Here is a 23,457-nt window from a genome sequence, read left to right as displayed (position 1 = left end):
TTTTACTTGTTGAAAATTGTCTGGCTAGTTTTGAAGTAAATATCTGGCACTCAGTCACATCAACTATCCCAGAAGAGATAGTTGGAACAGCACAACTCAGCTCTTGGTGAGTAATCCTTGTACTTTGCCACATGCTAATTATTCCTCATTAGGTTTAATTTTGAAGGTCTTTGGAGGTATCTGCTCATTATATGCTGCAGCAAACATTAGATCAAAATGCAAAGTGCAATAGGGTTTTATCCAAGTTACACAGTGTAGATAGAAAGGTAAATTGCTCACCTTAGGTTATGTGCGCACTGTGCGTTTTTCGCGTCGTTTTTGCTCAGAAAACTGCATGACTTTGCTTCCCCAGCAAAGTCTATGAGTTTTCATTTTTGCTGTCTGCACACAGCGTTTTTTTTTTTATCTGCATTTTTGTGGTGCCCAAAAAAACGCAGCATGTCAATTATTTTTGCGTTTTTCACTGCGTTTTCCACCCATTGAGTTCAATGAAATGTTCAAAAACGCAATGAAAAACGCAAATTGCAAATATAGCTGCGTTTTAGTGCGTTTCTATGACTAAAATCGCAGCTAAAAACGCAAGGAGTGGGTAGTAAAGTGACATGTACAGGAAGAGGATTCCTTCTGTTAGTAAACACAGAAGCGTCAATGCTCCCGGTTCCGCCACCACTGCTTCCACCTCCCATCTGGCGCCATGTTCACTTCCGTGCGGCGCCATGTCCGGGCGGAAGCAGCCGCGAAAACAAAAGTGAACAGTAGAAAAAAAAGTCATACTCACCTGTCTGCAGACTCCCAGTGCCATGTCCGCTCCCAGTTCCTCTTCTCGATACCGCCACCCCCACACAGGCTGTATGCCGAATCCCTGGCACGTCCAATAGCTGCAGGACCTGGCGGTGATCACCTGATGCGCTCACCTGACGCATCAGGGTGACGCCGGCTTTTTACTGCCCGGCCGGCTTGGGCAATCAGCTGACGTGTGTATTTTTTTTTTTTTTTGCACTGATGCATCAGCTGATTGTATAAATGGCTTTTATACAATCAGCTGATGTGTGGTATGATTCAGGCCCTTAAACCTGACACATCATCTGATCGCTTTGCATTCCAGCAAACCGATCAGATGATCTTGGATCTGGATTGGACAGCGTGGGACTCTTGACCCAGGATTACTGTGAAGGGGGGTTCATTACTTCAGTAAAGATGGAGTCACTAATTGTGTTTTATTTCTAATAAAAATATTTTTCTGTGTGTTGTGTTTTTTTAATCTTTACTAGAAATTCATGGTGGCCATGTCTAATATTGGCGTGACACCATGAATTTCGGGCTTGGGGCCAGCTGATAATATACAGCTAACCCTAACCCCATTATTACCCAGCGAGCCACCCGGCATCAGGGCAGCTGGAAGAGTTGGATACAGCGCCAGAAGATGGCGATTCTATGAAAGTGCCATTTTCTGGGGTGCTGCAGACTGCAATTCAAAGCGGGGGCACCCTGCACTGTGGATTCCAATCCCCAGCTGCCTAGTTGTACCTGGCTGGACTCAAAAAGTGGGCAAAGCCCACATATTATTTTTTTTTTAATTATTTCATGTAATTCATGAAATAATTAAAAAAAAAAGGGCTTCCCTATATTATTGGTTCCCAGCCAGGTACAAATAGGCAGCCGGGTGGTTGGGGGCAGCCCGTAACTGCCTGCTGTACCTGGCTAGAATACAAAAATATGGCGAAGCCCACGTCATTTGTTTTGGGGGGGGCAAAAAACTCCTCCATACAGTCCTGGATGGAAAATGCTGAGCCTTGTAGTTCTGCAGCTGCTGTCTGCTCTCCTGCATACACTAGTGGATGGAGTATGCTGAGCCTTGTAATTCTGCTCCCCCTGCCTCTCCCTCCAGCATACAGTCCTGGATGGAGAATGCTGAGCCTTGTAGTTCTGCAGCTGCTTTTGCTCTCCTGCATACACTAGTGGAGACTGAAGAACATATTGAAGAAAATGACATGAGACTTTTTTTTTTTTTAACAATCTTTAATGGCATTGTTCACTGATAAAAAAACACATAAAAACACAGTGAGCAAAAACGCAGCAACACGCAGCAAAAAACCACAAAAAAACGCGGTAAAAACACATGCGTTTTTTGCCGCGGGTGTGTTTTGTGCATTTTTTGCCGCAAAAAGCGCACAAAAACGCAGCGTCAAAAAAACGCAGTGTGTGAACTTACCCTAATAGGGTTGGGTGGCTACAACCTCTGTGTAATAGATTAAACTCAGCTGCTGCAATTTCCGCACAAAATTCGAATGAAAAAGCAAGCGAATGGATGATTCTGTGCTGCTGAGATCCAATTAAAGTCAAGGACATCAGGATTGATAAAGTGGTTTATTGTTAACATGTTTCAAAGTCAACCTGACTCCATCATTATTACAACAACCATACATGTAGGGTTTGTAAAAATGAGAAATGACAAAGGGAAAAATTACTGAACATGCTTGCTGAAACTTATTTACTACTTCAAAAGCCTTTGTTGATGATGAAAGCTTCAAGATGCCTCCTGTATGGAAAAACTAAACACATGCATTGCTTTGGTGTGATATTGGCCCATTCTTCCACATAAACACTCTTCAAATTCTGAAGGTTGATTGGGCTCATTCTATGGACTCTGAGCTTTAGTTCTTCCACAAATTTTCTATTGGATTCAGGTAAGGTGATTGACTGTACCATTCTAGTAGCTTTTTTTCTTTCTCTGAAACCAATTAAGAATGTCCTTAGTTTCATTGTCTTGCTGAAATATCCACCCTACTTTAATCTTCACCATCCAGGTAGATGGCAACATATTTTTATCAAGAATGTCTCGGTACATTTGCCCATTTATCTTTCCATCGGCTACATAAAGTTGCCAGTGCTGTGTTGAAAAATGGCCCCACACTATGATGTTAACCCCTCCAACCTTTACGGTTAGTGGGGTGTTTTTGGGGTGATATGCAGTGCCTTTCTTTTGGTCTCCAAACATTGTGTGTATTTTGACATCCAAAGAGTAAAATTTTGGTCTCATCTGACCTGACAATATTCTCCCAGTATTTCACAGGCTTGTCTAGATGCTGTTGATCAAACTTTAAACATACTTGAACGTGAATTTTGTTCAGCAATGGACTCATGTGTGGTGACTGTGCATACCTGCCATAGAGGTTGAGTGCATTAATTATTGGATCTTTAAAACAATTGTACCTGCTGGTCAAGGCTTTTCTGTAGTTCTCTACAGGTGGCTCTTGGACAAATCTTCTGATAATTATTTTCACTCCTCTGTCTGAAACCTTACAGGGAGCACCTGGTCATATGATGAAATCATGTTCTTTCCACTTCCGGATTATGCCACAATAGTGCTCACTGGAACCTTCAGTAGTTTATAAATTCTTCTGTTACCATTGCCATCCATCAGTATGTTTTGCAACAACAAGGTTGTGATGGTCTTGAGACAGCTCACGCCTTTTACCCATCATGAGATGTTTCTTGTGTGGCACCTTAGTATTGGGACACCTTTTATAGGTTCAGTTGAACCACCTGATATTATTTTTTTACTAAATAACATGATTGTTTTCTACTTACTAATAGATTTCAGCTTGTGTCATGACTTTCCATGGCTTTTTGCACCTCTCTTTTTTCTTGTGTTCAATACTTTTTTTCCTGTGTCATATATCATTATTACTAGTGATGAGCGGACTCGCAGATACCCAGGATTGGCAAATCCAACCAGGTTTAAAAAAAAACAAAACCTTGTTCGCGCCAGTCATTGATCTCGGATATATGGCCGGACATCAGTCCCCATATAAGTCTATCAGGACCGAAATCAGGTGTTTCTGTTTAGTTTTTTTCACTTACAGATTAGTAATGGGGGTCACATAGATACCTCCCATTACTAATTTAGGGCTTAGTAGCAGTTCTGAGCTGTTATTAACCCTTTATTACCCTGATTGCCACGGCACCAGGGCAATCGGAATGAGCTGGGTAAAGTTTTGAGATTGTTGCATTTAATGAATGCGACATCTTGTGTGGCTACAGGCTGCTATTTTTAGGCAGGGGGGCCCGATAGGTATGGATCTCCCCAGTCTGAGAATACCAGCTCTCAGTTGACAGCTTTATCATGGCTGAATATCAAAATTGGGTGGAAACCATAAGCCATTTTTTAAAATGATTTATTTAAATACAGTGCCTACAAGTAGTATTCAACCCCCTGCAGATTTAGCAGGTTTGATAAGATGCAAATAAGTTAGAGCCTGCAAACTTCAAACAAGAGCAGGATTTATTAACAGATGCATAAATCTTACAAACTAACAAGTTATGTTGCTCTGTTAAATTTTAATAAATTTTAAACATAAAAGTGTGGGTCAATTATTATTCAACCCCTAGGTTTAATATTTTGTGGAATAACCCTTGTTTGCAATTACAGCTAATAATCGTCTTTTATAAGACCTGATCAGGCCGGCACAGGTCTCTGGAGTTATCTTGGCCCACTCCTCCATGCAGATCTTCTCCACGTTATCTAGGTTCTTTGGGTGTCTCATGTGGACTTTAATTTTGAGCTCCTTCCACAAGTTTTCAATTGGGTTAAGGTCAGGAGACTGACTAGGCCACTGCAACTCCTTGATTTTTTCCCTCTTGAACCAGGCCTTGGTTTTCTTGGCTGTGTGCTTTGGGTCATTGTCTTGTTGGAAGATGAAATGACGACCCATCTTAAGATCCTTGATGGAGGAGCGGAGGTTCTTGGCCAAAATCTCCAGGTAGGCCGTGCTATCTATCTTCCCATGGATGCGGACCAGATGGAAAGGCCCCTTGGCTGAGAAACAGCCCCACAGCATGATGCTGCCACCACCATGCTTGACTGTAGGGATGGTATTCTTGGGGTCGTATGCAGTGCCATCCAGTCTCCAAACGTCACGTGTGTGGTTGGCACCAAAGATCTCGATCTTGGTCTCATCAGACCAGAGAACCTTGAACCAGTCCGTCTCAGAGTCCTCCAAGTGATCATGAGCAAACTGTAGACAAGCCTTGACATGATGCTTTGGAAGTAAAGGTACCTTACGGGCTCGTCTGGAACGGAGACCATTACGGTGGAGTACGTTACTTATGGTATTGACTGAAACCAATGTCCCCACTGCCATGAGATCTTCCCGGAGCTCCTTCCTTGTTGTCCTTGGGTTAGCCTTGACTCTTCGGACAAGCCTGGCCTCAGCACGGGTGGAAACTTTCAAAGGCTGTCCAGGCCGTGGAAGGCTAACAGTACTTCCATAAGCCTTCCACTTCCGGATGATGCTCCCAACAGTGGAGACAGGTAGGGACAACTCCTTGGAAAGGGTTTTGTACCCCTTGCCAGCCTTGTGACCCTCCACGATCTTGTCTCTGATTGCCTTGGAATGCTCCTTTGTCTTTCCCATGTTGACCAAGTATGAGTGCTGTTCACAAGTTTGGGGAGGGTCTTAATTAGTCAGAAAAGGCTGGAAAAAGAGATAATTAATCCAAACATGTGAAGTTCATTGTTCTTTGTGCCTGAAATACTTCTTAATACTTTAAGGGAACCAAACAGAATTGTTGTGGTTTGAGGGGTTGAATAATAAATGACCCTCTGAATAAACTTTTCACAATTTAAAAAAAAAAAAAAAAGAAATAACATTCTTTTTTGCTGCAGTGCATTTCACACTTCCAGGCTGATCTACAGTCCAAATGTCACAATGCCAAGTTAATTCCGAATGTGTAAACCAGCTAAATCTGCAGGGGGTTGAATACTACTTGTAGGCACTGTAATTAAAAAAAGAGCAACATGCGGTCCCTCTTATTTTGATACACAGCTAAGATAAGCACATGGCTGGGGACTGCAGCCTGTAGCTGTATGCTTTATCTGTGCTGGGTATCATAATGTGGTAGGAAACTATGCCATTTATTTATTTTTTTAATTATTTATTTTACACCAAAATAGAAACACAGACAGCATCTCTGATTGAAAGCAGTCACTCAGGGTGTGGGGACTGTCTGACTGCAACCAATCAGAGATGACAGGACTGCCGGTGGGTGGGGGAAGCAGTGAATATGTATGAACAATAATGAGACGCCCTGGAAACAGAGTTACAGCTACATGGGAGACGCAGCCCACCTGCTTTCACATTTTTTAATATATTTTTAAATTTATTTATTTTTTTATCACCTAAGATGCTGGATCCGAATCACTGCCTGAGAACTCTGGTGGTCAGTGTTTGGGTTCTTTTGAAACTGAGCCGATATTGACTTTTACAGTCCAGGTTCACCCATCACTAATTATTACACATTACTAAATTTATGGACATCTATGGTTTGATTTCTTTGCCTTTGTGGATTGGATGTGTGGTTACTAACATCTGGTTAGAAAATTATTTCAATAGCACCTTTAGACATACAGTGCCATGTGAAAGTATTCGGCTCCCTTGAATTTTTCAACCTTTTCCCACATTTCAGGCTTCAAACATAAAGATAAAAAATTTAATGTTATGGCAAAGCATCAACAACAAGTGGGACACAATTGTGAAGTTGATCGAAATGTATTACTTATTTTAAACTTTTTTTAAAAGATAAAAAACTGAAAAGTGGAGTGTGCAATATTATTCATGCCCTTTAAGTTAATACTTTGTAGAGCCACCTTTTGCTGCGATTACAGCTAGAAATCGCTTGGGGTATGTCTCTAGCAGTTTTGCACATCGAAAGACTGAAATTCTTGCCCATTCTTCCTTTGCAAATAGTTCGAGCTGAGTGAGGTTGGATGGAGAGCGATTATAAACAGCAGTTTTCAGCTCTTTCCACAGATTCTCGATTGGACTCAGGTCTGGACTTTGACTTGGCCATTCTAACACCTGGATAAGTTTATTTGTGAACCATTCCATTGTAGATTTTGCTTTATGTTTGCGATCATCGTCTTGTTGGAAGAAAAATCTCCGTCCCAGTCTCAGGTCTTTTCCAGACTCCAACACATTTTCTTCAAGAATGGTCCTGTGTTTGGCTCCATGCATCTTCCCAAAAATTTTAACATTCTTCCCTGTCCCTGCTGAAAAAAAAGCAGGCCCAAACCATGATGCTGCCACCACCATATTTGACAATGGGGATGGTGTGTTCAGGGTGATGACCTGTGTTGCTTTTACACCAAACATATCGTTTAGCATTGTTCCCAAATAGTTCGATTTTGGTTTCATCTGACCAGAGCTCCTTTTTCTACATGTTTGGTGTGTCTCCCAGGTGGCTTGTGGCAAACTTTAAATGACACTTTTTATGGATATCTTTGAGAAATGGCTTTCTCCTTGCCACTCTTCCATAAAGGCCAGATTTGTGCAGTGTACGACTGATTGTTGTCCTATGGACAGACTCTCCTACCTCAGCTGTAGATCTCTGGAGTTCATCTAGAGTGATCATGGGCCTCTTGGCTGCATCTCTGATCAGTCTTCTCCTTGTTTGAGATGAAAGTTTGGATGGACAGCCAGGTTTTGGTAGATTTGTAGTGGTATGATACTACTTCCATTTCCATTTGATCGCTTGCACAGTGCTCCTTGGGATGTTTAAAGTTTTGGAAATATTTTTGTAACTAAATCCAGCTTTAAACTTCTCCACAAGAGTATCATGGACCTGCCTGTTGTGTTCCTTGGTCTTCATGATGCTATCTGTGCTTTAAACAGAACACTGAGACTATCACAGAGCAGGTGCATTTATACGGAGACTTGATTACACACAGGTGGCTTATATTTATCATCATCAGTCATTTAGGACAACATTGGTTTATTCAGAGATCTCAATGAACTTTTGGAGTGATTTTGCTGCACTGAAAGTAAAGGGGATGAATAATATTGCACTTTTCAGGTATTTATTTTTTAAAAAAAGTTTCAAATAAGCAATAAATTTCATTCAACTTCACAATTGTGTCCCACTTGTTGATTCTTCACCATAACATTAAAATTTTTATCTTTATGTTTGAAGCCTGAAATGGGGGAAAAGGTTGAAAAATTCAAGGGAGCAAGGCACTATATATTTACTTAGAAAATTGGTGAAATGTTCAATACTTTTCAAGATGTCTGTCCTGTATAAAACTACTTTTTTTGGTGAAAGTTTAAAGAGGTGGTCTATTACACAGCATAGTAGCCACACATTGATTTAAACCTGATAAAGAAGACTTTTCTCAAATACCTTGTTTAGTGAATTGGCACTATTGTGGTCCATTTATCCCCACCAGGTGAATCCCGGGCTCCGTGACCTCTGGGATCCGGTGATGCCACGTCAACTTCCAGTTGACCCGACATCACCGAGGCTGGCCCCAGTCTCTGCTCAGAGGCACAATTTACTAAACAAGGTACAGTGTCTTGCAAAAATATTCAGCCCCCTTGAATTTGTGGACCTTTACCTACATTTCAGGCTTCAAACATAAAGAAAAAAATGTTAAATTAATGGTGAAGATGAAGAATCAACAACAAGTGGGACACAATTGTGAAGTTGAATGAAATGTATTGTTTATTGTAAACATTTTTAAAAAATAAAAAACTGAAAAGTGGGGCGTGCAATATTATTTGTCCCCTTTTCTTTCAGTGCAGCAAACTCACTCCAGAAGTTCATTGAGGATTTCTGAATGATCCAAAGTTGTCTTAAATGACTGATGATGATAAATATAATCCCCCTGTGTGTAATCCAGTCTCTGTATATATACACCTGCTCTGTGATAGTCTCATTGTTCTGTTTAAAGCGCAGAGAGCATCATGAAGACCAAGGAACACAACAGGCAGGTCCATGATACTGTTGTGAAGAAGGTTAAAGCCGGATTTGGTTACAAAAAAATTTCCAAAACTTTAAACATCCCAAGGAGCACTGTTCAAGTGATCATATTGAAATGGAAGTATTGTTATACCACTGCAAATCTACCAAGACCCGGCCGTCACTTAAAACTTTCATCTCAAACAAGGAGAAGATTGATCAGAGATGCAGCCAAGAGGCCCATGATCACTCTGGATGATTTGCAGAGATCTACAGCTGAGGTAGGAGAGTCTGTCCATAGGACAACAATCAGTCGTACACTACACAAATCTGGCCTTTATGGAAGAGTGGCAAGAAGAAAGCCATTTCTCAAAGATATCCATAAAAAGTGTTGTTTACAGTTTGCCACAAAACACCGGGGAGACACACCAAACATGTGGAAGAAGTTGCTCTGGTCAGATGAAACCAAGATCGAACTTTTTGGGAACAATGCTAAACGATATGTTTGGTGTAAAAGCAACACAGGTCATCACCCTGAACACACCATCCCCATTGTCAAATATGGTGGTGGCAGCATCATGGTTTGGGCCTGCTTTTTTTCAGCAGGGACAGGGAAGAATGTTAAAATTTTTGGGAAGATGGATGGAGCCAAATACAGGACCATTCTTGAAGAAAATGTGTTGGAGTCTGCAAAAGACCTGATACTGGGACAGAGATTTGTCTTCCAACAAGACGATGATCCCAAACATAAAGCAAAATCTGCTATGGAATGGTTCATAAATAAACGTATCCAGGTGTTAGAATGGCCAAGTCAAAGTCCAGACCTGAATCCAATCGAGAATCTGTGGAAAGAGCTGATAACTGCTGTTCACAAACGCTCTCCATCCAACCTCACTCAGCTCGAGCTATTTGCAAAGGAAGAATGGGCAAGAATTTCAGTCTCTCAATGTGAAAACTGATAGAGACATATCCCAAGAGGCTTGCAGCTGTAATCGCAGCAAAAGGTGGCTCTACAAAGTATTAACTTATAGGGGACGAATAATATTGCACGCCCCACTTTTCAGTTTGATTGTTTTTAAAAATGTTTAAAATAAACAATAAATTTCGTTCAACTTCACAATTGTTTCCCACTTGTTGATTCTTCACCATTAATTTAATTTTTTTTCTTTATTTTTGAAGCCTGAAATGTGGGTAAAGGTTGACAAATTCAAGGGGCCAAATACTTTCGCAAGGCACTGTATTTGAAAAAAGCCTTCTTTATGAGGTTTAAATCGATGTGTGGCCACTATGCTGTGTAGTGAACCACCCCTTTAACTATTGTAGTAATGAAAAAAAGAAAACAGAAGTTTATTTAGGGAGAAACATTTTAAAACACAATTTTCCAACGTACCTACATACAGTGTATTATCTTCGATTCTCATTCTAAATATAATTCGTGTCAGATCTGAATGACATCTACTTTTTTTTACAATGTATTTGTGACTTTTTGATGGCACCTGTTGATTGGAAAGTAAACATCTGCAGAAGTGCCATCTTAGTTGTATTATATTTGCCTCCAAGACATAAAAATCTAAAAACTTAGCAAGCTCAAGCTTTAATTTAGTGAGAACTTTTAAAGGTACTCAAGGCCACACAAAATATATTACATTAAATACATAAGTATGCATACTAAATATTACAAACAAAAGTTGTTGAGTTATAGCTGCCCTGTTTAAAATGGCCAGTAATCAGGAAATGACCATTCCCAATAAAGTCTGCTCCCAATTATCGATCTGTTTTTGGACCCTTAATCTATGAGGCTTGGGCTGTATGTTTAAACAATACATAATATTGTTATAGTTCCATACATTGCAGTTTAATAACTGCTTAGTTTCACTTGCTGCCTATTTCTTTGACCGAGCCCTTTTTTCTTTTATTCCAAAAAAGAGGCCCTCCTACATAATGTTTTGCTTCCAGACATTAGAGATTTGACCAGAAGGTAGCCACTAATGAAAATGTCAGTTTGTTGCAAATTTAGATAAAACAAACCATTAAGTAGGTTAAAAAAAATACAAATAATAATAATTAAATAATTTATTTTCTAATACATGCTAAAATAATTCTTTCCATACATGCTAGGGAATGAGTCATATAATGAGGACATCCTCTGGCACCAAAACTATGCTAGATGCTAATACATAGAATGGATCAAAGGACTGTTTTGAGGTAAACATTATCAACACAGATATATCTTAAAGTACAAGGCAAAATTGTAAAAAAGCACGTTTTTTTCTTTTTTATAACTTGTTAATAGTCAAAATCAGATGTTGTATAAATGTAAAATATATTCATTTAATTTTTGTATTATAAAAACACCTTGACTGTACCTCAAAAAAATAACAAGATATCATAGTAAATGCTTACCTTCAGTATTCAGCACTCCAAAGAGTGAAATTTGGTCTAGGCAACACATGCCACCATGTCAGGAGGACTATATTGTCAGTTCTCATCAAACAACTACAAAGCATGTCCCATAGGCCACATTCACTTATCCTTTTTCTCATCCATGAGTTTTTAAGATGAATAGCACACTGAACCATGGAGGGAACCAATCACACATTCGTTCTCTAGCAGATCTGCGTGACTGTTCTGTCACACTTAGTGCATGTCCTGTTCTCATCAGCTTTTGTGGACCAAACACTATTAAAATCATCAAAAATGGATGACATATAGAAGACATCTGTTTTACACTTGTTTTAAACGGATCCATTGCTAAGTATCAATGGAAAAAAATTAAGGTGGTTTACCTCCTTTTAGTTTTTAAACACAAATGTGAAAAAAACACATGTAAACAGGGCATAAAAACAGATTTAAACACAGGCAAAACAATGACATGGGAGAAAAACCATCCATTTTTGAAAGCTATCAAAATGAAAATGGTGTGTGAATGTAGCTTCATCCAGGCTTTTTTCTTCATTTTGACAGGCAATAACCACTGCATAATCTAAGTGAATAATGTCATATGTTGGAAAAATCAAGATTATCTTGCAGATGAAAATACCTGAACATAGGTGAACATTACTACATGAACCATGAAAATAATGGTAACTGGAATATCTTTAAAATATTCAAAATTTACCTTCCTCTTAAGAAAAAGAAAAAATGAAGCAAAACCAAACTTACTTTCTCCCTCTTGTTGAGTTAAACGTCCCGCCATATTTCTTCCGATTAAGGATGAGAGCAGCAATTTCAGGGACATATCGGGCAAACATTGCCTGAGTGCGTGGAACGAGAAATAGGAAGAAAAAAACAAACAAAGGACAAATAGCATGCAGAGAGGTTCGCCCTGCAGCAATGACACCACGCCTTGGTCAATACTTACTTCCGTCCACTAACTGCACTATAAGAACCACCATATTTCTTTCGGTTTCCTATTAACTCTATGATTTCGGGGACGTAGCTGGCAAACATGGCCTAGGAAGGAAGACAGGAGACAGAAGAGAAGACTAAAAAGAAAGAAAGGACGTCTGTTGCAGAAAAGGACACGCTTGACATAGGGGGTGGAGTTGGGGGAGCAGCTCCAGCTAAATAGACCAGGTTTGGATGGATTTGTTTTTACAGATAAATAGGACAATGTATTGCACTTGCACTACCTACACCAGATTAAAGGAATGAAACCACCACCATGATTACTTGTCTAAGGAATGATATCATGCTAAAAAAGCGATGGCCTCTAGTACCTACATGGCCTCTATCTTTTTACTGCCCATCAGTACTGACAGTGTTGGTATACATTCTATTGACAAGGTCAAGAGTATCAACCAGTTATCGATTTAGTTTTATCATTTCAAAAGAGTTATCAGAAGAATGGAGATTTCTGAGAAAAGGTGCTCCAGCAATGCTATCTTACTGGTAATAGAAAAGAATTGACATGTCGAAGAATTTCACCTGGTTACTACAGCAAATTCCTACTACTTAGCTCTAAAGCTTTCAGTTCAAAAATTCTAAACTGCAGATTAATAATAAAAAACCAAGATGTAATTAAAATGAAAATCCATCCTTAGATTACCATTGGCTATGTAGTCATTATCACCTGTATTATTGGAATATATCATCTTTACTTTTAGGCTGCATACCCACAATCAGTATTTGTTGAATTTTTGACACTGCACCATTTCTACACCTTAGTTTACTTGCATTTTTTTAATCGTGTTTTTTTACATGCTTTTTTTTATCGCGTTTTTGACTGCTTTTTGCTCTCTGTTTGGTGTGTCACACTTGAAATAAAGCTGCTTTGTATTTAAAAAGTCTGTGACTACCTTTGTCATTCTATCACCTCCTTGCCAACATTTTAATAGGATTCCTGAAGGGCTTGTCTGGTAAAGAAAGGGTTATTCACCAATACAGAGGGTAGGTGATAACTTATTGATCGATGGGGGTCCAACGGCTGGGACCTGCACTGATTGGCAAAACTGGACATTTTTAGCCCCAGTGGGCAATTTTTATCACCATTAGAATGGGGCACATGCTAGACCATTTATTGTGAAGCTTCCATGAAACGTCGAGGGCATCCCCATAGGAAAATAATAGAGCGGTGGTCAAGCATGGACACTACTCCACAGTTCAAATTGGGATAAAAGTGCACTGCCCTGTCTTGCCCATCTGTGTGGGTCCCAGTGGTAAGTCACCTACTGATCAATGACTTATCACCTATCTGATGGATAGGTTATAACTTGTTTTCACTGGACAGTATCCAGTAATTTTTATTCTACAACATGCCTAAGAACTAACAGGTAGGTAGTTGTGCCCGGCATCATTCTCAGCCAGCACAGTGGTCATAGACCAATCCTGCCAGAGATTCAGTGGTTTCATGTTGACAGAGTGTGCCTGCTGACTTCATGCTGTCAATCACGCCCCTTCACAAAGAAGCAGAATCGCTGGACGGAACAGTCAGTGACCTCTCTGTACCAGCATCAGACGCAACAGCCAGGTAGTTTCTTCTGTTAGCAACTACCTGCCTGCTAGTTTTTAGGCAGATAGTAAAATAGAAAAATGTCATGTGTCCTTCCCTTAAATAATGTAAACAGATTATACTATTTATATTTAACAGACAATTTTAAGTAGAATTCAGTATTACTTTTATTTCTAGTCAAGATTTTAACATTTTCATTCCTAAAAATCTGGTGCAGTTCAGTTCAGCAAAGGGCTGATCAACCCTCCTACATGTCTGTCTCGTATACACGTTCTCAACCAAGCCCTGATTACTCAATCCAAGCATGGAGCTGATCTCCCTTTGCCGAGCGTGTTTGAAAGAGCAAAAATTTTTGGGTCTACCAAATAATACCCAAAGCGCAAGAAAAAAAAGGGGAATGTCACAAAAATCCACAAAAACGTATACATTACAAAAATTGAATTGTAATAAAAAGGAGAAATAACCAGAAGGTGCCTTTTCTGTGAATCAGTGGTATCTGCAATTCATTGCAAGGTGAGCTTCACTCATTTTAAAACAGAACATACTGGTTAGCTCCTCTAATACTTTTTTTTATACTTAACGTTTGTTGAAATTTTGAAACAGGCTAACGAGATCATTCAAATGAAATGACAAAGGCACCATTGATAAACTAACAGAACAAATAGATGACAGGACATGTGAATGTTTGTAAACACTGCTGGAGAAGCCACCACTTGGTGGTCCTGTTTACTTATCTGGTTGAGCTAACAGCTAAAGAATAGAGAGGAGCAAACCCAAACAATAAACTTTAGAGTTTGTACCGCCCACTGGGTGTCCAGGTCTTGGAGATCACTGAGTTACTGATGTCAGCACACGTAAGAAATTCCATGCTGCTGCTGACCGAAAGTGACCTATAAAGCCTCGTTCTGAGAACATTCTCTGAATGAAGCTCTATAGGAATCGATGGATATCATGTGACATTACTCCTTTGGATTACGTCAGAACTTCAAGTATCTATTTTTAATTAATAAATTGGTGAACAAGGTAGTGTGGGTAAATGTTTATTCCCCATTTTGATTACGTTGGAACATCAAGGATTTTTTTTTTATTCAATAAATTGGTGAATGAGGGAGTGTGGGGGAGTGTTTATTCAAATAAACTTTGTTTTCCCTGTTTGTGTGTGTGTGTCTTTTAACTCTATACTTAATGGGATAGTAATGGGGGCTGTCTGATAGACGCCTATCCATTACTTGCCACTGGGCTTGATGTCAATTGTCAATTCATAGTTGATATCAACCCCACAACGCTTTTAATTATTTATTTAAATAATTTAAAAAATCAGTGTGGGATCTTCTCTGTTATTGATAATCAGCCAAGGTGAAGTTGACAGTTGCAGGTTGCATCCCACAGGTGTCTGCTGTACCTTCTCTGTTTATCCAAAATAAGCAGGACCTTACATCATGTATTTATTCCCTATCCACATTTATTTTCTGGGCAATTTACCCCATTTTGTTTCCTTCTGCAGCCCCTTAACCCTTGCTATGACCATTTTACAGCACAGAAGCTCTGGTCTCCATTGTGTTCGGGGTCCAGGGTCAAGTTTGGGTCAAGTCTGAGTCCCAAACTGACTTAACTAAAACCTAAACATTCATGTGTCAGCTCATCTATACTAAAGAGGTCATAAGCTGCTTCTAGAGATCTGACTACGCACGATCACCTTGGCCAAAATGTCTAAAATACTTGCCAGATCTAATATTGTTGCACATCTCATAGTGGCTGTCAAACATCTGATATTATTCAACTGGATGCAAACTCAGCCTCTCAGTCACCAGGGACGGATTAAAAAAGTAAATCAAATCTGTAGATGTGAAGAACTCTCAAGTGGGATTAAAAACAAACATGGGGATTTCTTAAAGCCATGAGTCATTTGGCTCAAATATCGATTAAAAGTATCGTATATTCCAGCTTATCAGACACACTTTTTTCCTCCAAAACTGGTGGATGCATCTTACAAACCGCTTATGACTTACTGAGGCAGCAGTGGTGGTGCAGGGTAGCGATACTGTGGGCTCATGGTTTGTCATGGCGGCGGGTGACATTGATCTGCTGGCAGGCTCAGAGGAGGATTGTTGCAGCTCAAGAGGGTCAGTGTGCTGCAGCGGAGGGTTAGCCATACTGCGGGCTCATGGGGCTTCGTCCGCAGTTGACAAGATGGAGTTCAAGAAAATGGCCGCTCCGCGGCCATTTTCTTGAAGTCCATCGCATCAATCTGTGCACACACCGCCTCTGCGCCTATATTTTTGAAGTCCACCAGTGATTCAATGGAGCCCGCAGACCACTGGCAGATCAATGGTGCTCGCTGCCACGACACCCCACGAGCCAGCAGTATTGCCGACCCTCCGCTGCCGCACACTGACCCTCTTAAGCGGCGACACCCCCTCCTCCGACCCTGACGGCAGATCAATGGCGCCTGCCACTGTGACACCCCACGAGCCTACTGTATCACCAACCCTCCGCACACTGACCCTCTTGAGCCACGACAACTCCTCCTCTGACCTCGCAGCATTGCCTACCCTGCCTTATCTGTCCTTACTGAGCCGCTCCACCACCACCGCTCCCCCCTGGTGAGCTAATATAAGAGGTGCTAGGATAATTAGACGGACCTTCATTTTAACAGTAAAAAATATTTTTTCCTATTTTCCTCTTTCAAATTTGGGGTGCATCTTATAATCCGGTGCATCTTATAAAATGAAAACTACGGTAATTCATGCTTCCCATCCCCACCCCTAATGATTCTTACTTTTTGATCTGTGATTTGGATTTTTGATCTTTGAGTTTGGGAAACTGCAACTCTTTCCTTTACCTTCCTTTTTACTCTCAACCCATACCAATTGCCCCATGTTAACATAGTAATCTTTTATTTTTATGGTTTGCAGAGGAATTAAAAAAATAGGAAACTTGCAATTAAAGAAGGTTTAAGTCCCCCATATACATTAGACTAATGGTATCAATTGGTTCGGTTGTCAGTCTAATGTGTATGGGAGAACCAGACAATTTATTGTCAAGGGAAATATCGATCCAGAATGTCCAATTTCGGACTGCCAAATGTATTGTATCCTGGAGATAAGCCAGTGCCAGAGATGGCTCCTGGCCAAACGATCATCTGTGGCAGCCATCTAATATGTATGCTGTGCTTTTTGGTATCTTTTGATCTCTACAACTTTACAGATGTGAGTGTTGCCAGCTTACATAATGATAAAAAAGCTAAACAACAACACCGGCAATATTGGCCCTACAAATCCAGAAGAGAAGTTTATCAGTGATACAACAAGCATTGGTCAGAAATGTTTATGTGTATAAACATTACCAGAGAATGTTAATCATTTCATATCCACATCAAAATATTATAGGATTGAGCATTTACGAGTGGGTGATATTTGGCACTTGTGTTTTTCTTGGCATTTGTGTTGTTCTCCTGCCATTGGTATAATCGATATATTTTATTGTCTCATTTATAAGTGTGCTATTAGTTATGTTACTTACATACTGGTATTGATATAGACATTTTATGTTTAATTTTTGGTCAGATGTTGAGATTTAGTTACAGAGATTGAAAACTACTTCTACACTGAGGCCTATCCTTAAGGCTGCTTTACACGGTACGACCGATTGTGCAATTTCACAATCGATCGTACCCGCGCCCGTCCTTTTTGCGTCACGGGCAAATCGCTGCCCGTGTCGCACAAAGTTGGTAACCCCCGTCACACGTACTTACCTCTCGTGCGACCACGCTGTGGGCGGCGAACGTCCACTTCCTGGAGTGGGAGGGACGTTCGGCGTCACAGCGACGTCACACGGCCGCCGGCCAATGGAAGCGGAGGGGCGGAGATGAGCGGGACGTAAACATCCCGCCCACCTCCTTCTTTTAGGAGGTGTCACACAGGCCGGCATCGCCAGCGATGCCGGATGTGCGTCACAAAAAACGTGACCCCGACGATCTATCGCACAATAGATTGTCTGGTGTAAAGCAGCCTTTAGACTGGTCATCAATGTCATATTGGCAGGAGTCCGACACTCGGAAACCCTGTCGATCAGCTGTTATCTGTCCCGGCAGTGGCAGTAGGGGGCCGTAAATGTTCAGTAAAGGTTCAGTTCCGGAGATGCCCTGTCTTCTGATAAGAGGCTGGGGCTGGGTACTGTACATCTGACTCATATTGATTTGAAGAGAAGGCGGATGTGCAGTACCTGGCCGCAGCCACAATCAGTAGACGGGGCAACTCCGGAACTGAGCAATTACAGCTGCCTGCTACTGCTGTCGTCAACAAGAAAAGCTGATCAGTGGGCATGGCAGGTATCAGACCCCGGCCATTAATGTAAAAGTAGGGGACAACCTCTTTAACTATCATGTGATTTTCCTTGAGATATCTTGTATGTCCCAGGCCTCTTTCTATACTGGTTAGGTTTTTTTCTTTATCCATATTACTGTTTTGATATGTGTTTATTTAATTAAGTTTCGGAATAATCAATAAAGATAATGTTATTTATCTGATACGGTATATCACAAAATTGAGTACACCCCTTCACATATTTGTAAATAATTTATTATATATTTTCATAGAACAACATTGAAGATATAACACTTTGATACAATGTAAAATAGCCAGTACACAGCTTGTTTAAAAGTGTAAATTTGGTGTGCCCTCTAAATTACTCAACACACTGCCATTAATGTCTATACCGCTGGAAGCATAAGTGAGTACACCTCTAAGTTAAAATGGCAAAATTGTGCCCAGTCTCAATTTTGTGTGGACACCATTATTTTCAACCACTGCCTTAACGCTCTTGAGTATGGAGTTCAGTTGAGCTTCACAGGTTGCCACTGAAATCCTCTTCCAGTCCTCCATGATGACATCAAGGAGCTGGTGGATATTAGATACCTTGTACATCTCGACCTTTCTTTTGAAGATGCCCAGAAGGGAATGTCTGGAAACATGCTTGGCCAGTTCAACACTTTCACATTCAGGGTTTTTTTTTAGAAGGCAAGAGTCATCTTGGAGGTGTGTTTGGAGTCATTATTATGTTGGAATACTGCACTGTGGCCCAGTTTCTAAAGGGAGTGGGTCATGCTCTATTTCAGTATGTCCTACTACATGTTGGCACTCATGCAGCCCCAAACCATGACACTGCCACCACCATGCTTGACTGTAGGCATGACACACTTGTCTTTGTACTCCTCCTTTGGTTGCCACCTCATAAGCTTAGCACCATGTGAACCAACTAAACTTATCTTAGTCTTTTCATGCTACAGGGCAGGGTTCCAGTAATCTATGTACATAGTCTTCTTGTCTTTAGCAGACCTTTTGTGAACCTTCTTATACATCATCTTTAGAAGAGGCTTGCATCTGGGATGACAGCCATGACAGACAAATTTAATGCAGTGTGCAGCGCATGGCCAGAACATTGACAGGCTGACCCCCCCATTCCTTTCACTTCTGCCACAATGCTGGCAGCACTCATACGTCTATTTTGAAAAGAAAACCTCTGAGTATAACGTTGAGCATGTGTGTGGCGCCCCTGACCTGGTAAGGCGCCACGAGGTACTGACTGAATGTCGGGTCAGTACTGGCAGGTAATCCTGAAGGCTGGAATAGGGTGTGTACGCACAGACACATAGCAACCAGGTCTCACCAAAAGACAACCTTCAGGTATCAGAGCACTGAAAGAAAGAGCCCTGATCTTGAGAGAAGAAAGTCTGTCTAGATTAAAAATGTTTTATAGAGAACCTGCTTAGTTTAAAAATGTTTGACCTGTTTGCAGTTAAGCAACGTTTCAATGTTTAAGAAAATGTGCCCACAAGAACTTTTGTGTGCACTGCTTGCGTATTGTTTTAGCACCAGGTTATGTGCACTTTAAAAATGGACCACAGGCTATGAACTGGCTATAGCCACAAACTCTCGCACTGTAAAAAGTTACCCCAGTGGTACCAACCTCAGAGCACGCCTGTTTATGGGGCCTGACTCTGCACCACCAGCGAGCATGCCTGTTTATGGAGAATGGCTCTGCACCACCAGCGAGCATGCCTGTTTATGGGGCCTGGCTCTGCACTACAAGGGGGCATGCCTGTTTATGGGGCCTGGCTCTGCACTACAAGGGGGCATGCCTGTTTATGGGGCCTGCTCTCCAACACACAGAAGTTGGTACGCCTGTTTATGGGGCCTACCTTAAACCACCCTCCTCAGGAGAGGAAGATTGGAGGAAAAGTCTGGGATAGAGTTGGCCCAGGCCTAGTCACCAAAGGGACCGGTGACCTGCCTCCTGGAAGTTGCTGGTTGGGTTCAGGACTTGTGGGTGGTGATGGAATGGTACCTGATATGTTGTAAATGTAAATGACTCCCCTGTGTGGGAAAAGTTGTATTTAAAATGTTTCTTATCTTTGCAGCCCGAGGACGTGCTGATGATAACCAAGGGGGAATGTGGCGCCCCTGACTTGGTCAGGCGCCACGAGGTACTGCACCCATGTCGGGTCAGTACTGGCAGGTAATCCTGAAGGCTGGAATAGGGTGCGTATGCACAGACACATAGCAACCAGGTCTCCCACACACTAGAGGGGACCCTTGGGCGGACCCAAGAGGGGGCGTTCCTCCACATCTCAGCTAGGGGTGCTGGGGAGGGGCTAGAAGCTAAGGTGGCAGTGTCAGTCAGAGAAGTAGGAGAGGAGTAAGCCAGGAGCAAGCCAGTCTGAAGCGGAGATCACAGGGAGAAGGAGAGAGCAGGCGCGCTGACACGCTAGTCAGACCCTGCCCGTGAAATAGCCGTTAGCGGGGGAGAATGGTCACCAGTAGTTGGACAGAAAGACGCTGAGGAAGCCAGCTGGTCGAGTAAGACACTGAGGAAGTCAGCTGTTCGTGTACGGAGACTTCTGGTGGCTAGGCACGCACGGGGTACAGGTCCCTAGAGCCAGACATCCATTTAGTGGTCTGCTAAACCTGCAGGTGGAGGGACTAGAGGTTCCTCACCAACCAAAACAGAGTCCGAGCATCAGCAGCAATGAGGGGGCCCATAAGGAGGATTGAGCCTGGAGCCATCTTCCTTGGTCCATGCTGCCAGCAAACGAGCCAGAAAGGGGAGAAAAGGCAGTTGTGACTTCCCTGGATGAATCCCACGGTACTTTAAGTCAGGGGTTGTTCGAAACAAGAAGTGCTAGGAAGGCGAGTTAGCGGTTACCCTTAAACCAGCTTGAAGGATACCTGGTTCCATCTGGTCTATCTCAGGATCGCCCGGGTTACCTCACAAAACCAGCAGAACATGAGTAAACAAGTTGAAAGACTTTTTGGACTGTGACTGAGTTATTCTGCGACCTGTTGTTCCACACACCCGAGCCCCTGGGGCCAGCCTCACTCACGGGAGGCTATACCACCAGACTGCAGACACCATCAGCCCCAGACGCTCATTAAACCTGCAGTGGCGGTCACCCATAACCCTGACCGCAAACCGTGAGAGGCGTCACGATTCCCATGTAAATAAACCTGACATACCTGTTGCCAGCGGTAATCAAGTGGAGCCCCTGTGGCATCCCAGAAGGTGAAGTGACGTCCCTGACGTGATCGCTACAGGTGGGCGATACATGTGCACTGAACAACTTTGGTTGACCATGGCAAGGCCTGTTCTGAGTAGAACCTATCTTGTTAAACTGCTGTATGGTCTTGGCCAAACTGCTGCAGCTCTATTTCAGGGTGTCGGCAATCTTCCTAGGCCATCTTTATATAGAGTAACAATTATTTTTTTCAGCTCCTCAAAGAATTCTTTGCCAGGAGGTGCCGTGTTGAACTTTTAGTGACCAGTATGAAGGAGTGTATGAGAAATAACACGAAACTGAACACACCTGCTCCGCATTCACACCTCAGACTTTGTAATACTGAGTCGCAAGACACCAGGCAGGGAAAATGGCTAATTGGGCACAATTTTCACTAAAGGGTGTACCCACCTTTGTGCTCACCTTTTTTGCAAGTGGTTTAGACATTAATGGCTGTGTGTTAAGGTATTTATAGAGTGCAATAAATTTACACTGTTATACAAGCTGTACACTGACTACTTTACATTGTATCAAAGTGCCAGATCTTCAGTGTTGTCCCATGAAAAGCTATAATTAAAAAAATGTGGGCGATGTACTCACTTTTGTGATATATTGTATGTAAGAGAGATTTAACTCCTTTTCTTGGTAGATGTTTAGGGCATTTAAAGGTCTGTTCACACTGGGTGTATATTACAATGGATTTTCTGTGTAACACAGAAATAGCTTTGTGAATAAATCTCATGCATAAGCTGTGGAGAATATATACAAAGGGAATTGTCCGATGCTGGAAATTTGAGATCTTACATTTGTCAATTATTGTTGTGGATGTCACCACAGATTTCATGCATTTCTGTTATGGATTATCCACAGCAGAAAAGTCTCATATGTATGTACGATCAACAACCAATTAAAGGGAACCTCTCAGGTCCCCAGTGCACCCAGAACCAGTAGCAATTCTGGGTACATATAGCATAGATAAACGGATCTTTAGAAAAAGTATTTCTAAAGATCGTTTATGAGATGCTAATGAGGGCTGTGACTAGTCGCAAAGGTGTAAGTTTCCTGGCTAGTTAGCCCACTTAGCATGTTAGCATGCACCTGTGGGAATGCTAATAGGCTTTAAAACAGCCAGCATCATGGAAGTGCGATACAAAGCCAGGCATGTGAGTGGCTTTGCACTTGTCAGCTTCTTTGATGCCCAGTGTATGTGTCCTGACTTCAAAGAGGCTCACTGCCCATGATCGGAAGTTGCCCGCACTTCTGGTTACTCAGCAGCCTGGTGTATGTGACCTGGCTTCAGAGAGGAGTAGTACGCATGACCGGAAGTGCGGGCGACTTCAGATCATGGGCAGTGAACCTCTTTGACGCCAGGATGCATAAACTCGGTGTCAAAGAAGCAGAAAGCTGATGGGTACAAATTCACCCGCATGCCCAGCTTTGTATCACGCTGCAATGATGCTGGCTGTTGTAAAGCATGCTAGCACACCTACAGGTGTGTGCTACAAGGCTATGTAGGCAGACTAGCCAGAGAACTAAGGCCCCTGCGACTAGTCACAGCCCTAATTAGCATCTCAAAAACGATCTTTAGAAATACTTTTTCGAAAGATCTGTTGCTACTATAGGCTGGGACTATTAGAGAGGAATTTTAGGTATGCACCCAGAACTGCTAGTGGTTCTGGGTGCACTGGGGACCTGACAGGTTCTCTTTAAGTCGATGGCCTAAGCTTCACTGTCACATGGCAAAGCATAGTTCATCAGGAACTGTTTGCTATAGGGGCACAGATATACAGGGAAATGCAGTGGGACATAGAAGTACAACTTAAGAAAAAAAACAAAAACAGAAAAAATTATTTTAGGTCACAGACTTCAAAATAAAATTCTGTTCTTTACATTAAAGAATTGTTTAGCATATTTTACAGTATTTGATTAGAATGCAATCTACTTAAACACTATACATTACAATAATGTAGGAACAGAATCTTACATGCAACTTCATAGATGTGGAAACAAACAGATGGAGAATTCCTTGGCAATGAAGTGCAGTTCGCTCTGCATAGTTACCACTATAGAGCATCTACATATGTTCACCAATTCACTAGAAAATGCACCTCTGGTTACATAACATATATAGAAATGTTTTAAAAAAAATGACATTTAAGGAGACATGGCATAGTTAATGCCAAACAAAATCGATCGTTGTCTATAAAAATATGCAGTC

At 41.6% G+C, this 23,457-nt stretch overlaps 1 protein-coding gene across 12 annotated transcripts in view; it reads right to left on the bottom strand.

Annotated features, from left to right (window-relative positions):
- KCNMA1 (potassium calcium-activated channel subfamily M alpha 1) overlaps positions 1–23,457 on the bottom strand; it is a 1,029,133-nt gene that overhangs the window by 343,931 nt on the left and 661,745 nt on the right. For all 12 annotated transcript variants that reach the window (XM_075349081.1, XM_075349079.1, XM_075349082.1 and 9 more), the window contains exon 9: positions 12,098–12,189. In XM_075349081.1, the coding sequence (XP_075205196.1) occupies positions 12,098–12,189 (92 nt within the window). The remainder of the gene's footprint in view (positions 1–12,097; positions 12,190–23,457) is intronic.

Source organism: Anomaloglossus baeobatrachus, chromosome 5 (genome assembly GCF_048569485.1).
Source record: "Anomaloglossus baeobatrachus isolate aAnoBae1 chromosome 5, aAnoBae1.hap1, whole genome shotgun sequence".
NCBI classification, from domain to species: domain Eukaryota; kingdom Metazoa; phylum Chordata; class Amphibia; order Anura; family Aromobatidae; genus Anomaloglossus; species Anomaloglossus baeobatrachus.
Note: the sequence above shows the minus strand (reverse complement) of the source record. Positions and strands in the feature narration are given on the sequence as shown.